This window comes from Coturnix japonica, chromosome 3 (assembly GCF_054131305.1).
Source record: "Coturnix japonica strain WE chromosome 3, WE-NBRP24, whole genome shotgun sequence".
Taxonomy (NCBI): Eukaryota; Metazoa; Chordata; class Aves; order Galliformes; family Phasianidae; genus Coturnix; species Coturnix japonica.
In genome coordinates, this window is record NC_140665.1 from 39158659 (window position 1) to 39173453 (window position 14795).

The 14795-nt window shown below is 42.7% G+C and overlaps 1 protein-coding gene across 1 annotated transcript in view; it reads right to left on the reverse strand.

Annotated features, from left to right (window-relative positions):
• Positions 1–122: 122 nt before the first annotated feature.
• Positions 123–14795, reverse strand: part of PGBD5 (piggyBac transposable element derived 5) — a 54795-nt gene continuing 40122 nt past the window's right edge. Inside the window, exons 4-7 of the mRNA XM_015857913.3 lie at positions 11943–12123; positions 6509–6706; positions 2411–2516; positions 123–630 (exon numbers count right to left, since the gene is read on the reverse strand). Coding sequence (XP_015713399.2) covers positions 435–630; positions 2411–2516; positions 6509–6706; positions 11943–12123 — 681 coding nt within the window. The 3' untranslated portion in view covers positions 123–434. The remainder of the gene's footprint in view (positions 631–2410; positions 2517–6508; positions 6707–11942; positions 12124–14795) is intronic.

The window sequence follows — 14795 nt, forward strand, 5'->3', positions numbered from 1 at the left end:
AGACTTAACACTACTTGTACCAGAATTGAGTAACTCCAAATAAGGTACAGAGTTCTATGCAATGCCCACCTGGGCCTGCTGAGCTATCTCAGCTCGTGGCAAGCACTGAGCCCAAGCAGGACTTTACAAGATGACCCTGTTTAATGAATAGCATTGAGAGACAACTAATTTAAGTTCATTTCTGGTGTACAGATACCCACAGGGCATTCGCATATGCAATTCTGTGTCAGCGTTTCTTGTGGCACTTTCTGCGGAACGTTTACACATCCAGCTGCTACTAGGAACAAAGTTTCCACCTCTCTAGTGGCATCACTTGGTGTTTTTGGATAAGGACAGCACTGGTGGTGTCAGAAGTTCCTTCCTTTGCTGTTCCAGGTGTGGTATTTTCTTCCGCTTACCTTCTACCTCCTGCCTATGCCACCAAGAACATTACATCAATGGGAGGGTGAGGTGTCTTCCAAGCCCAGAAGCTCCTTTACAAGTCTTTCACCAAACTGTGCGCGGCTATACCTCGTCACATGGTAGGCCTCTGACATTTTGTAGAGGATGTAGGCATTGTTTATAGCAATGCTGATGGCAAACCAGAATACTTGCTGCCAGGTCTTGTTCGGCTTGTGGGAAATAAAATACCTACGAAGCCAAGAGAAAAGGCAACAAACAAATAAATGAACAGTATTCAGCCATCACTTTCATCTGAAAGGCAAGAAATAACCCTAGGGAGAGGATTATGCAAAATGGAAGCAGGACCAGTACTTACTGCCAAGTGCAAGTATGATCTTCAAGAATTCTGTTCTTTGTATTTGAAATCATTTACAGTTAGTTGCCTGTCTCTTTCTATTAGAAATAAAACTTAGCGGCATTCACCTCTGCACACAGCAAAAAAAAATGATGCTATACTCCTAGAGCTTGCATTTGATAAACGCCCAAGTGCTGGGAGCCACTGGTCTAAATCCCTTAAGACTGTAACTAAAAGAAAAGACTCAGGCCTGTTAGAATCATAGAATTACCCAGGTTGGAAAAGGCCTTAAAGATCATCAAGTCCAACCACAGCTTAACCATAGTACCCTAACTCTAACAACCTTCTGCTAAATCATATCCCTGAGCACCACATCCAAACGGCTCTTAAACACAACCAGGGATGGCGATTCAACCACCTCCCTGGGCAGCCTATTCCAGTACTTAACTACCCTTTCTGTAAAGAAGTGTTTCCTAAAGTCCAACCTAAACTTACCTTGGCACAACTTGAGGCCATTTCCCCTCTTCCTGTCACCTGTCACCAGTTTAGGGAAGACTGCTCATGCCTCTCCTCTCAGTTATTTCAATTGTAAGAGAAAAATTATTTCAGCTGTTGTCAACAGTATGTGGGAGGATATGGGGGCAGAGACAGAGCATCTCCTCTCCATAAGGCAAGAGAACTAGAACAGACTGACAACCTTATATTTAGGTTCTGACTAATTCTAGGACTACCAGAATATTCTCTTCAGTCATCAGATTTTCCAGTTTTCCATTTTCTTTTTTTTTTTTTTTAAATCTACTACCTCATCTCTTTCTTTGTGCTGCTTTCCACACACCAAATTCTTGCTACTTTGCTCAGATTAACTTAGAAAATCTCTGCTGCTTTTTCTCCTCAGTATTTAGCTCATGAAATCATCTGCACCTCACTGCTACTCCCACTGCCAAGCTTCCCTGCTGCTGTTCTTATCTGTCTCTGTTTCTCCGTTCCACTAAGAGCTAGCAATGAGCACACCAAAAGGAATCCAGGAGCACAAATACCTGTACTCTGCTCTCCCAATTCACCTGGATTGGCTCTGTATTCACAGCTCAGCATCTTTTGGCTCAGGGTGGCTCAAGTATCACCAAGACAGATCATCACCTCCTGTTGATAGGAGTGGAGAGCTGGAGAGCTGAGCTGTCCTGAGAGACTTGGAGACCTTTGCTGAATTCTCAGCTTAGCCTTGAATTTATGTGGTCAAGAACATCATCAGCCTCTTGGCTCATCTTCCCAGCTCCTCTTACAAGTCATTTTCAAGAAGCTAAGAACATGAGACTCATAATTTTCTTTTTTTGGACTGATAGGTATGTGGGTAGAGCCAAAAGGAGACTAGCAGGCCTTACGAGATTATTCAGAAGGTGAAAGGAAGCGGTAAAAAAATGCAATGTGCTTAATGGTGAGTGCTCATTCATCTCTGTATTCCTGCAGAGATTCCCTACAGCATGGCTAGCAATGCAGCTCTCACCACTGTGCAGAGGCAGATTCTGATCTCTGACTGGAACAAGAGTTTTGACAGAAATGAATTAAGTCAAAGCAGGAGTGTGCTCTCAGCTGCAGTTCCACATGGAGAACTCAGTCCAGCCATGGGGAAGGATTGGAAGAAATAAACTCCCTCACACCCAACCCATTCTCACTTACTTGCTGTATTTGTCGTCGTATTTGCAGATATAGCTAAGGTGAGCAGCAAATGCTTCAACAGCCAAAGGGCATGGAATTTCTCCGCTTTTTCTCTTAATTATAACCCCTGCATCAATTAGAAACATAACAGTTTTAAATCCACGATAGGTGTGGCCATTAAAAGATACAGTTTACATACACTGAGCATCATAAAATAAAATTTTGCTAGTTTCTGTCCCAAAACCAGGAGGTGGCCCCTCTGTTACCTGGAACACAGATGATAATTTGACCAATTTTTTTCATTGATAATACATTGAACAAGGGAAAAAGGAAGATGAATCAATATTTAATTGGAGGTGACAAGGTGTTAGGGAGACAATGTTCTCACCGCATTTCAGGTAAAAACCCACTACCTTAGTCACGCAGCAGCCCGCTACCAATAGTGTATCAGTCTCTCTTCTGTAAGTTCACCGTGAGTTGTGGTCAGCTCTAGAGCTGTGACTTGATATTTCCTGCTTTGAGCTCTAACAGTCCTAAACAGTGAAATGCGTCCCTTCCTCAGATCTGCCCCTGAATACCAAGAGCAATAGGATTTCCCCACTCCAGTGGGTGCTACTTGGCAAAAAACCCACAAACTAAACTAAACCAAACACAAGAATTGCCTCAGTTTATTCAGTGTGTCTTTCTCCTGGCTTCTTCCAGTGCTACCACAGTATTTACAAGCCCAATGCTCTCATAAGAAACTGACCCAGCTCCTTGCTTTGTTACTCCAGTCTGTAGAAGGGAAGGATGAATGGGGTAAACTTATAGTACCTTCTTAAGTCTGTTCCCTCATTTCCTCATTTTTGGCTTCAGGTTCCTTCAGCATTTGATAGTCAGGTCTACAAGGCATGGACCACCTCTTTCTCCATAACTACAGCTAACTGTCTAGGGATGATCCCTACTCCCTGCTGGGCATAAGAGTGTTTTTCTCCAACTCTAGAGATGCAAAGGCTTGGCTGCATTCTTTCTCAGCAGTGTTTCAGTACAGATATGATCCTGGGCTTCTTCACTTCTCCATCCTTCATTTCCTTCCTTCCGCCAACTCTTTTACAGCCATCCTTAAAATGCTCCTCACGTTTTTGACTGCAGACTTTACCATTTCATTCCTTCAGCTGGAAGTCTCATTCCATCCATAATCTCCGTCAAACCCCCCGTGCTGTCCTAGCCGGCAGGCTCTATTTTGAGGCAAGACTTGTCACACATACAAAATGTCACTTTACTGCTGAGCCATGCAACAATTTATCTGTGGTTTTTAAATACTGATTTTTCAGGAATCCAAAACAATATCACCTTTAAGACATTCAACACTCTCACCTCTTCTCCTCCTGAACAGGGTGTAAATGTTCCCTGTCTTCTCCCCCTCCTCTCTTCCTTTGAAGAATTTCTATTTCCTTTGCAATTTGCTTTGTATTCACAATCCTTAACAATGCATTGTGACGGCAGCTATGTGGGCACCACACACTCCCTCTCACTTTCTATTATATTCTGCACAACGTTCCTCTGTACTGAGAACATTAAGTAGCTTCATATGCACATTATTTTTACGTCCTTCTCCAGGCAGCCACAGGGCTGCCCCTCCAGGGAGGCAACTGCTGGAGTTGGGTCATTCCTAGCTGCAAGTCTCTGTGGCAGGAGGCCCTAAGCAAGCTGACTCACCTGCACCTCCAATGAGTTATTTCCCCTCCTGGTCCTCCCTCAGTATCACTGTGCTCAGTCCTTGGCAGCCTCCCAGGGGAGCACACTGCCTGCGCTGCAGCCGGCGCCTGCCCTGCTGCTCTGGTGCAAGCTGCTGGAGTCAGCTTTAGGTTTGGATTGTTTCACATTCCAAGTGCCACACGACTTTTGATCTGGATGTAAATTTGTTACAGCTCTTTCTCAGAGCTGCAGACAGGCAGCTTCACACAAGGCTTAATTTAAGTTCAAGGGCTTGCCCTCGTTCCATCTATCCCTCTCACCAGACCTGAATACAACCCCATGATTTCAATCTCACAAAGGATATGTGTAAATTTAAGGTTATAATCCTAGAGCTTCCCTGTCCTGAAGCGTATTTTTAAGCATTCAGCATGCTGCCAACACCCTATGATTTTCATGGTCTCCAGCAGGCTGGGAACACCACACAGCACCAGGGACCCTGATGCTCCCCATACCCTCCATAGGCCAGAAATTCCAGGATTCCCTGAGTTCCTGGTCATCCTGCTGTGCAGCAAGTGAGGTTGCTGCCTCCACTGTTTTGCTTTGTTAAACAAACAAACAAACAAACAAACAAACAAATAAATAAATAATAGGAAAGGATTTTTGTTATTTCTAGAACACAGCCCTCAAGATGTGTGGAAAGCAGGATCCAGATAACTGTAACAAGAGTAACTGTGACAAGTGTAACTGCCCTCCCATTGCCTCTGGCTTAGGTGGGATTTGCCCTCCAGGTATATGCAAGGTTTACCTTCCCTGCTTTCCTTTAAATTGCAATACCTAGCTCACTATTAGCTCCACTCACCTCTGTTCTCATGCTAGGTTTTGCTTTGTCCATCTCATCTTTTATGTTTTTATGTTTTCTTTTCATGGCCTCTCCATTCCCACTAATGTTTATGCTCAATGTGCATAAACATCTCTGAAGTCAGTTTATTGTCAGGTAATCCCATGGGCTCCAGTCTCTATCCGACTGCTCCATGTAGGTTTCACTCCCATTTACTCCTTATTCCACTCCCATTTAACACACTTGCTCAGCAGGTCTGTGCTTCAGGCTTACCTCAAGGTAAGCCTTTCTTCCTCCTCCGTGTTTCCATCATTTAGAAGAGACTATGGTGGTCAAGATGCCTTCATCTACTCTTACTGCACTGACTTCAGAGATGCCAAATTAGAGGCAAGCAATCTGGTCTCATACCCTCCTGCTGAACCTCCATCTGTTCTCAGATCTTCACCGGAGACTCTCTTCTCCCCAGCATAGCTCTGAAAAGCCCTCTCGGTTTTCTGCTCTGATTCACCCTGAACTATCTTGGCTGTCCCAGCAGGCGTTTGGTGAGCACTGTATGGTGCAGGTCTTGCCCAACACATGCACAAGTCCTAACCAAAGAGCCTTAAACCACCTTGCACATGCAACCTGCAATGCTGCTCATGCTACAACCTGCCCAAAGTCATTAACAGACAGAACTACTCACACTGCTGTGTGCTGCCTGGGAGGGCCACCACCAACTCCAGCCTGCTCATGGCCCCTCTCTGAAAGGGGCAATTAGAACTGACCTTCACAAAGAGAACAGTTTTCTAATGAGCTCTCTTGTCAGTACCATTTATGCATTACAACTGCAAGCTCCACGCTAGCACAGACTATTTGACATTTAGTGATAACTCTTACACATCTAGCACACTTGACAAAGTGCATGCAGGAGGCAGCACAAATCCTGACCGTGTCTACTCTCATGGGGCAGCACTGTTCCAGAGACTGGCTCTGGAAGCATTGCTGAAGTGTCGCTTCTTATAGTTTCTAAATGGTCTTTAAAGTATTTATATATTTTTGAAATGGAAAAGATTTTAGTCATCAAGAAGCTTTTTTGCCATTGTTTGAACCGTTCAAGTTACCTGTTTTTGTTTCTTTTCATCAACTGCTAAAATCAATTTAACATAACAATTAGCCTTAATTTGCTTCTGGCATTTGTGACTGTGTTTTTACTGGATAAGATACATTAATTGTAGGACCTACTCAGTTCTAAGTACATCATGTCATTTATTAATTTTTCTACAACAGCAATCCCATGACATGTTGCAAATGCAACTAGTATAGCACCATACAACAACACACCCCTTCTCTGACCACCAGCACAGATATCATCTTTTTACCTAAAAGGATGCAGTCTTTACCAGTACAGTCAAAGGATGCTGCATTAGTAAGCTTTTAACCTTTGAATAGGAAAATATAATAGCTGTAAGAAGACACAAAAGGGCAGTCATCACTACTGCAATCATTTCTCTAGGATATTATGATCAAGCTCTTTGTTCAGGCTTATAATCAAACTCCATGACTCATTTTGCCTCGTCGCTTAAAGCATGTGCACTTTCCACATGAGCAGCAGGAATATTGCTTACCTTGTTGAACCGGTGAATAGGCGTTAGTCAGAAAACGGAAGTGCCCTTTGTTGTACCAGCAGATCAAGGACATGTTTCCCTTCATTCTTATTCTGTATTGTCCTCTGGACTGGGGAGTGTCGGGGTTGTTCAGCATGGATGGAGGTAGGCCTGTACAGTCGCTCTTCCTGGCGCTCAGCAACCCACAACAGTAAATCTCTGCATATGAAAAAAGCAAGACATCGCATGGACCCAAAAAGAAGGAGCAGAAGAGCAAGTCCAACTGACTCGACTACAAAACAGCTTATCCTACAGTGCTGTAGTCCAACAAACACATCAGCCAATTGGCCTCTGCCTGCAGTACCTAACATTTGAGTCCATTCTGAATGGCTCTGGAAACTGAGATGAGTACAGAAAGCCTGCTTTTAAGATGAAATGTACTGACATTTCCTGCACAGACACAGTGCAGTGACAAGGAGAAGAATGCAGGGTGTCTTCTCAACAATGACATCCATAAGCCGTGTAATATTCTTCACAACATGTTTTAAATTGGACTGCAAAATATAAGCAGTGATATGTATTATGGATCAGAATTTATGATCCAAGAGAGTCTTCGATTTTTAACTGAGAGAATAAATTGTGGAGCAAGGAAGGAAAGAAAGCTGTAACATCTTTGCTGTTAACTGAAATTAATTCTCCTACATTGCTCCTATTATACTTTTCATAATATACACAGCCGACAAACTCTGGTTTCATCTGCTGTTTCAATGTGCCATCCAGTTCTAGTTCTTTATTTTGGCATTTCTTGTACCTGCATAATCTAGTTTGTTAAAGAAATCATGGATACGCAATTAAGAACTACTGAAACCATGGGTCAATTTAAAAAAGTATGCACACTCTAAATGATGGAGAAGATGGAAACACAAGGTTTCACAAGAATAGCTTTTAGGGAAAGGAGATAAAAACCCTGTAGTAGGTTTTCTTTGGTTGGTCATCAGGTTCCCACCAAGCCACACACTCACTCTCCTACTCAGCAGGAGAGGGCGAAAACATACAGTATAATAAGATAAGCACAGGTAGGTCAGTCATCAGTTACTGTCAAGGACAAAACAGAGTTAGCCTAGGGAAGATTAATTTGACAAATGGTAACAGAGTACAATTGTGAGAACTAAAACCAAACTATAAGCTCTCCCCACAGCCCTTATTCCCAGGCTCATCATAGCTCCCGTTTCTCCTCCTGAATAGCATCCAATGCCACAAAGCATATCTCAGTCGCAGACAGGTAGGAACAGACAAGATTTTGAATCTCCATTAGCAATGAAAATGCTTGAACTTTTCACTAGGTCATGAAATAGTAATGGTCTGCTTTCAAGGAGAAGGAGATCTTCTCAAGCAAGTTAATTAAACTCGAGGAAATTCTGGATGGAAATTTCCTCAGTGTCCCTAGGCTTTGCTTTAACCCGCCTGCGTGGAGAAAATGGATGGGCATGGAAGCAGGTGACATCTGTGCACATCATTCATATGGCAGCTGAGGTCTGAAGCTAATGCGTCAGCTAAGACTGTTTAATCAATTTTCTCATCACGCTTAATTTTCCACAGTGGATAATTGGATATCCTTAAAGGGGAAATGCTGTGACAGATTAGAGTTTCAGGATCCCAAAGAGCACATTACCTGATGGATTTCCACTTACACGACCCTTCGGCTTCTGTCTCTCTGTAATGATGCAAGTTCTTGAGGGCAGCAGGTGTAGCTTTTGCCCTTGGTTCATATAGAGCTTGGCATTCTAAGCATACTCAGTAGATAGGTTCACAAACATTATAGGAATACTGATACTGTAACAGCAAATGCTCAAGGATTCATCTAGCTTTTGTGGGCACACCTAGGAGAATCTAAGACTCTTCCATCCAAAGAGTAAGACACTCACATCAGAAGAAGGTCAACCAACAGCACTGGGGCTGCTTGATTCTGAAAGAGGAAGACCTGATTGGTTATTCCTAAGGAAATTAATCAATCCTTGGAAATCTATAATTTCCCCGTACAAAAGACAAGAAAAGCCTCATGGCAACAGGCCTAGAATCAATACAGGAGGAATTGCACCTGCTTTTTTAAAAAATTATTTATTTCTTATCTTGCTATAAGTTACGCAAATACTGTAGAGGTCATGTTCCTGCAGCCATAGGTGTTAACATACTGAATTTTTATAAAGCTTTCTTCTAGCCAATAGTAAGACTTTCCTGCTCTAATAATGCATCAGCATGAGATGTTTCCTGAGCTGCCTAAGGTTTATGACTCACTGAAGGGGTGATACTAACTCTCTCCAGGAGACTGCAGCAGTATAAAATCGAGCCAATAACTACATTATTGTGCTAGAGCTTCAAAATAGTAACAGACATCTCAGAAATCCCATAATAATTAATTGCAGCTTTCCCTTTAGCTCAGGCAGTAAGCCTGGAGAAAACCTTCAGCAGATATTTCAGTCCCCACACAGAATAATGGGAACCATTTCCTCTCTCAGAAGCACACAGCATAACCTCCCTGCTATGCAGCAAAGAAAGGCCCAACACTTCTGCAGGTTTACTGGTGTCTCTCATCATGGATGACACCCTTTATCTATAGAGTTTTTAAAAAACACTCAGTTATTATAGCAATAGAAACAAGAAAAAATAAGCCCATCTGGATCAATGAAGTTTTTCACATAATTTAACCTAAATCACAACAGGTGTTTACTGCAGGCACAGGAGACAAGGAGATAGGTTCTCTACTGTACAGTAACTGTACAGAAATGTAAACACGTAAACTAGCCTGGGCAGTGACTAAAGCAACAAGAGAAAGTGGGGCAGAGTGACCCAAGTTCACTCCCAGGGTCTCCAGGCCACAGAGATCTTGTGTGGAAGCCTATTTCACCCTGTATTCCAATGGTGCAAATGATCCATTTGCAGAGGTGCCCAGGCTGAAATCAGTTGAAGCAAAAGTACACATTTTTCAGTCACATATCTTGCATCCAATAGTGGGTCATGTTAGAGTCAGGGAAACTGAAGGGCCTGTTGCAACAAGGAGATGTGAGCTTGCTTTAGTCCACATGCTTGGAGTTAAAGGATCCTGCAATGATTCTGTAAGCACCAAGGTCACCCAGGCTGGCTTCTCCTGCAGCTTGAGTACAGAGCCAGCTGCTCCTGCTGGTTTAGAAAGCACAACAGGGACTTTTGGGGTTCATATCCTCAAGGGAAACATGGGACTTTGGGATGCGCTATCCTCTGTAGAGAATAACACTTTTGCTTTGAGGAGTGAAAAGGAATATGCACTATGAATGTCTGTCACAGCAAATAACAGCAGTTGTCTGCTCAAAGAACAGAGAATTTGGGGCATTTCAGTGCAGGTTTCCAGTTCTATTCAGAAGCCAGAAAAAGAAACGTTTTGAATGTTCCTTGAAAAAGAAAATGAATCTATTCAGGTTTTAGATTTTCAAATAGATCGAAGTTCCTAGTCTTATTTTCCAAAGCTTTTTCATCTCTTGCTATCTCCAAAGACCTTAACATTATATTCACTGATAGCCCTTTATATTACTAGATGCATATTCTGTATTGTGGTACAGAAAAGGTACTACATAGCAGGCTTTCTAAAAAGAACACCATGATTTTTGCAGTAATGCATGGGTGGCATAGGAAAAGCTAACAATAGTTACAGTTCCACAAAAGTCCTCATAGGCTCCCGATAGATTATAGGATAATTCAGGTTGGAAGGCAACTCAGGAGACCTCCAATCCAAACCCCTACTGAAAGTAGGGTCGACTCTGAGGGCAAACAGGACTGCTTTCTCTCATCTAAGAGACAAAGCAAGTGCAAGGTGCTGCACTTGGGTTGAGGCAATACCAGTTACAAATACAGACTGGGAGAATTTATTGAGAGCAGTCCTGCAGAGAAGGACTTGGGGGTCCTCACAGATGAAAAGCCAGACATGAACCAACGGTGTATGCTTGCAGCCCAGAAGGCCAACTGTACCCAGGGCTACTTCAAAAGAGGGAGGGGCCAGAAGGGCAAGGGAGGGGATTGTCCACTTCTGCTTTTCCCTTGTGAAGCCCTGTTTGAGAACTGTGTAAAGGCCTGAGGCCCCAGAAGGATGCAGAGCTGCTGGAGTGCATCCAGAGGAGGGCTACAAAGACAATCAAAGGGCTGGAGTACTTCTCCTAGGTTGGTTAAGGGAGTTGGGCAAAGCTTGGAGAAGACAAGGCTATGGGCAGACCTCACAAGCAGTTTTAGGTTAGATGTTAAGAATAAATCTTTTACTCAGGGGATGGTGAGGAGCTGGAACAGGTTACCCAGATAGGATATAGACGCCCCTCCTCTGAAGGTATTCAAAGCAGGTTTGGACGGGGCCCTGGTCAGCCTGATTCAATGGTTGACAGCCCTGCCTAAGTCAGGAGGTTTGGAACTAGATGATATTTAAGGGCAGCTCCAACCTAAGCCATTTCATGATTCTATAATATAGGAACTCCAAGTCGTTTTTCAGAGCCAGCAAGGAAAGTGATAGAGTGTACCAGATCAGAACTTTAATTTTGCAAGCAGCTGTCAAATATTGGAAATGTCTCATGAAGCAATATAACAAATCATGAGTCAAACTGAAATCAATATAGTAATAGAATATTGAATCAGATAGTAAGCCCAAATTGCATGTGGTAAGAACATTATTACTGAATGTTCTACCTGCTAGAAATTGTTAATTAGAATCATCTGCTCAGTGTAAGACCCATGAGTAATTTACCTCTAAAAACAGTGTGAATTATCAAGGCAAGGTAGCAGGCAGATATTTCACATAAGGTGAAGAGGCATTTTACAGAAAAGATGTTCTGAGGTTACTCTCTGCACTAGCAAGATACGGGCAGGAAGAGCCACGCTGGTGTAACAAAGGGCATTCTGACAAATGCAGAGTTTTATTATGCTTTCCAACTACCAACTTTCCTACCAAGGCTTATTTGTACTAGCAAAAAACCGAACTATGCCAGAGTTTTTGCAATGATATAAAACCATCACCCAAAGAAGTCACATCTAAGTGATACTAAACCAGCAACGACTTCTAAAGACACACCTTTAAGGATTCACTGCATCCCTGGTCTTTTAGCAACAGGAACAGAAAAATCACAGGTAGATAGGGAAATGCCTTTGAAAGTCCCTAGGTCATACAGAAGATCAGACCTCACATTTCTAAGGCAAAGAGCAAAAGTCAGGACTTTTAAACACCCTCATTTTAGCTCAGAAGATTTAAAGAGCATAGATGGAACTTAAAAAGTACTTTTCATAGTACCATTCCATGAATGAGATCTCTTCCTAGGGTTAATCAACTTATCCAAACATGGAATTGAGATCTCACTGAAGCCTTTTGCAAGGTTCTTTTTAATTCAGTGGCAGGAGGCCCCTAGGCCTGTCATCATTAAAACCCAGTGAGTCACTCAATACACACCTTGCTTCTCAAATTCTTCAAAGAGATTGAGGCTGGTAATGCTTGGGCCAGTGAAGATAATATAGTTCTTTCCAGAGGCATTCTGACAAAGGCTTTTGGCCACCATACTGTGCAGCTGTGGTTTGTTCTTCAAAGCATCCAGCCCATCAGCAGCACTGCCTTCTTTGAGATGGACGTAAATCTTAAAGGAGAAACAGAGAGAAAGGTCAAAAGATTATAATGAATCCAGAGGAAGCAGATGCAATGGCCAGCGCATCTGCTCAAAGGGAGACAATGTGAAGATGAAGGCAGCAGATACTCTTACTAATCTGCAGTTATCTAAAGCACAGTTGTCCAGTCTTTGGACTTACCTGAGTCACACTGATTGAAGAGGAATTGTCTCAGGTCATATATAAAACATGCAATATAATTAACATATACAAATAACAAAACTTTTATTATTTTTTTAATTTTTTAATTAAAATACTAAAAAAAAGAACAATAAAAAATAAAACCAGGCTGGGCATGAATGATCTAAAGGCTCTTTGGAGGAGCTGTTACTTTAAAACTAGCCCAGTTTAGCTTTCATAGCTACCAATAAACACAGTGTCAGCTTAAGGGCTTCCTGAGGTCCCTGTCACTGTTGAGCAGTTTGAAGACCATTTGCTTGCCAGGAAAAAAAATCTCAAGTCATATAAAAGATTACGTGTTCTACTGAGTCTGCATAGGCTTTATTGCTGCCAGCAAAAAGACAGCACAGAAACTTCCATTCCAAAAAAGGCCTCTACAAGATGACCAAAAGGAAATGGCCCATGAGCTTCTCTGCGGTAATGTTCTGATTTATTTCTGTTGGCAGCAGTCACTTAGGCTGCAATACAAGTGTCTGTGCACCCCCACAAGCGAGAGGAGCCAGCAATGTACGTACTTAACCAGCCAGAACATCCTAATCAAACTCTCCAGGCACAGCACTAACTCAGATCCTTTTAGATCAGGATTTGGAGACAACCCACCAAAACTGACTGAACCAAAAAGCAGAGTATGGTGCAATATGCTGCTTTTAATAATGAGATGTCTGGCTCATTTGCAGCAGGCTGCAGTCGCTTCAGCATGTGTTCTGCTGCTGAGCAATTCACACAGCTACGCATTTCAAGAGAGCTGCCACCATCACCTGCAGGTGGACATGCATGTTAGAGAGCAGGAACATTTATCTCTCAGTGACTGAACACAACAAAGTTAGTATACTCACAGCAACTGTAAGAGCACTGAAGTAAAGCTCTTCTTTTGTTCCTATAAATGACCCTGCTAGAAGAGGAGACTTCTGCATTGCTGTGCTTTCTGCCTCTGCATTGCCCTCCCTTTGTACAGAAGCATTTGATTTTATTTCACTGACTGTATTTCACAAGTGGAACTTTCACCGAAGTTCAACATCTATCAGAATCAGCTACCTGTCTGACCTTCCCCTTGTTGTGAAATTCAGGAGAAATAACTTGCTGGAAAGAAGAATGAGAAGAAGCAGGCCCTGCATTCAGTCATTCAAACAGTGCCATAACTCCAAGCTACTCTCAAATGTTTGTTTTCTGACAAAGCTGTCCAGGTACATCTTCGTGACTTTGGCTCTGAAACATTCATAGAATCACAGAATGGCTTCTGTTGGAAGGGACCCCCAAAGACCATCCAGTTCCAACCCCTTACCACAGGCAGGGCCTTCAACCTCCCAGTCTGGTACTAGACCAGGCTGCCCAGAGCCCCATTCAACCCAGCCTTGAACACCTCCAGGGATGGGGCATCCATCCACAGCCTCTCTGGGCAGCCTGTTCCAGCACCTCACCACACTCTCTGTGAAGAACTTCCCCCTGACATCTTTTAGGAATTCCAGAAGATTTCAGTATCTCCTAGCACCAGACATATTAACGTAATATTCCCTAGCTATTTATTCATCATGAAATAGACCCTGGAGGAGCATGTTATGTATGAAACCTTTGTGAAACAATACATTTTGAAGTAAACAGTGTGTTAAAGAACAGAGCAGTGCCAGGATAAACACACACTAATTACGAAAGTGTAAAGCATATCTTAAAAGAAAGCCTTAACTACACATTATTTACATATAAATAAGTATAAATAAACCTTCTTTTGATAAAAATAGTTCTTAGATGAGGACAAAGGCAGAAATGTTCATAGATTCTCTCACCATCCTCCATTCACTTCTGAAAGCTGTCAAATTTGTGCTTTCCTCAATGCTAAGCACTCAGGACTAGTTAATTACAGTAAGTTATTTAGATTATTAAATAGGACTCAAGAGAGCAACTTAACAGTGGAACGCATACAAAGGGCAGATTGCTCCAAATTTACAGCAAAGGTTGTGCATGATTATTGGCATCAAAATTAAGATTAGGTTAGTAGTGTGACTGCACAAATAGCCCTTAAAAATCTACAGACAAGGAGGTGAAGAGGACACAAAAAAGTTGTAAAGAGACTAGTTCTGACCTTGAGTTAGCAGATGAGCTGAAAACAAAGTGAAAACAAAGCAGGCACCTCTAAGCCTAGGAAAATGCCCTGCACTTTTCCTGCCCTACTGCAGGAAGTCCAAACCACCCAAGAGACTCTGCAACTCCATGCACACATTGTGTTCCCTGCAGAGGCCCATGCCAAGGGATGAGACAATCTGCTGGCACCGGTAGGTGCCCCAACTGATCCCTCATTATGGGCTGGTTTGGGTTTGCAAGCAGCTTCCCTGAAGAGCCCCCACTCACCATTTTCATACCTGGATGATACATATTCCATATGTTCTATAAGCAGAGCTAACATCTGGCACCCTCCCTTGGCACTCCCATCTGTCTCAAGGGTCCTTGTAATGGCCTTTTCCCAAACATC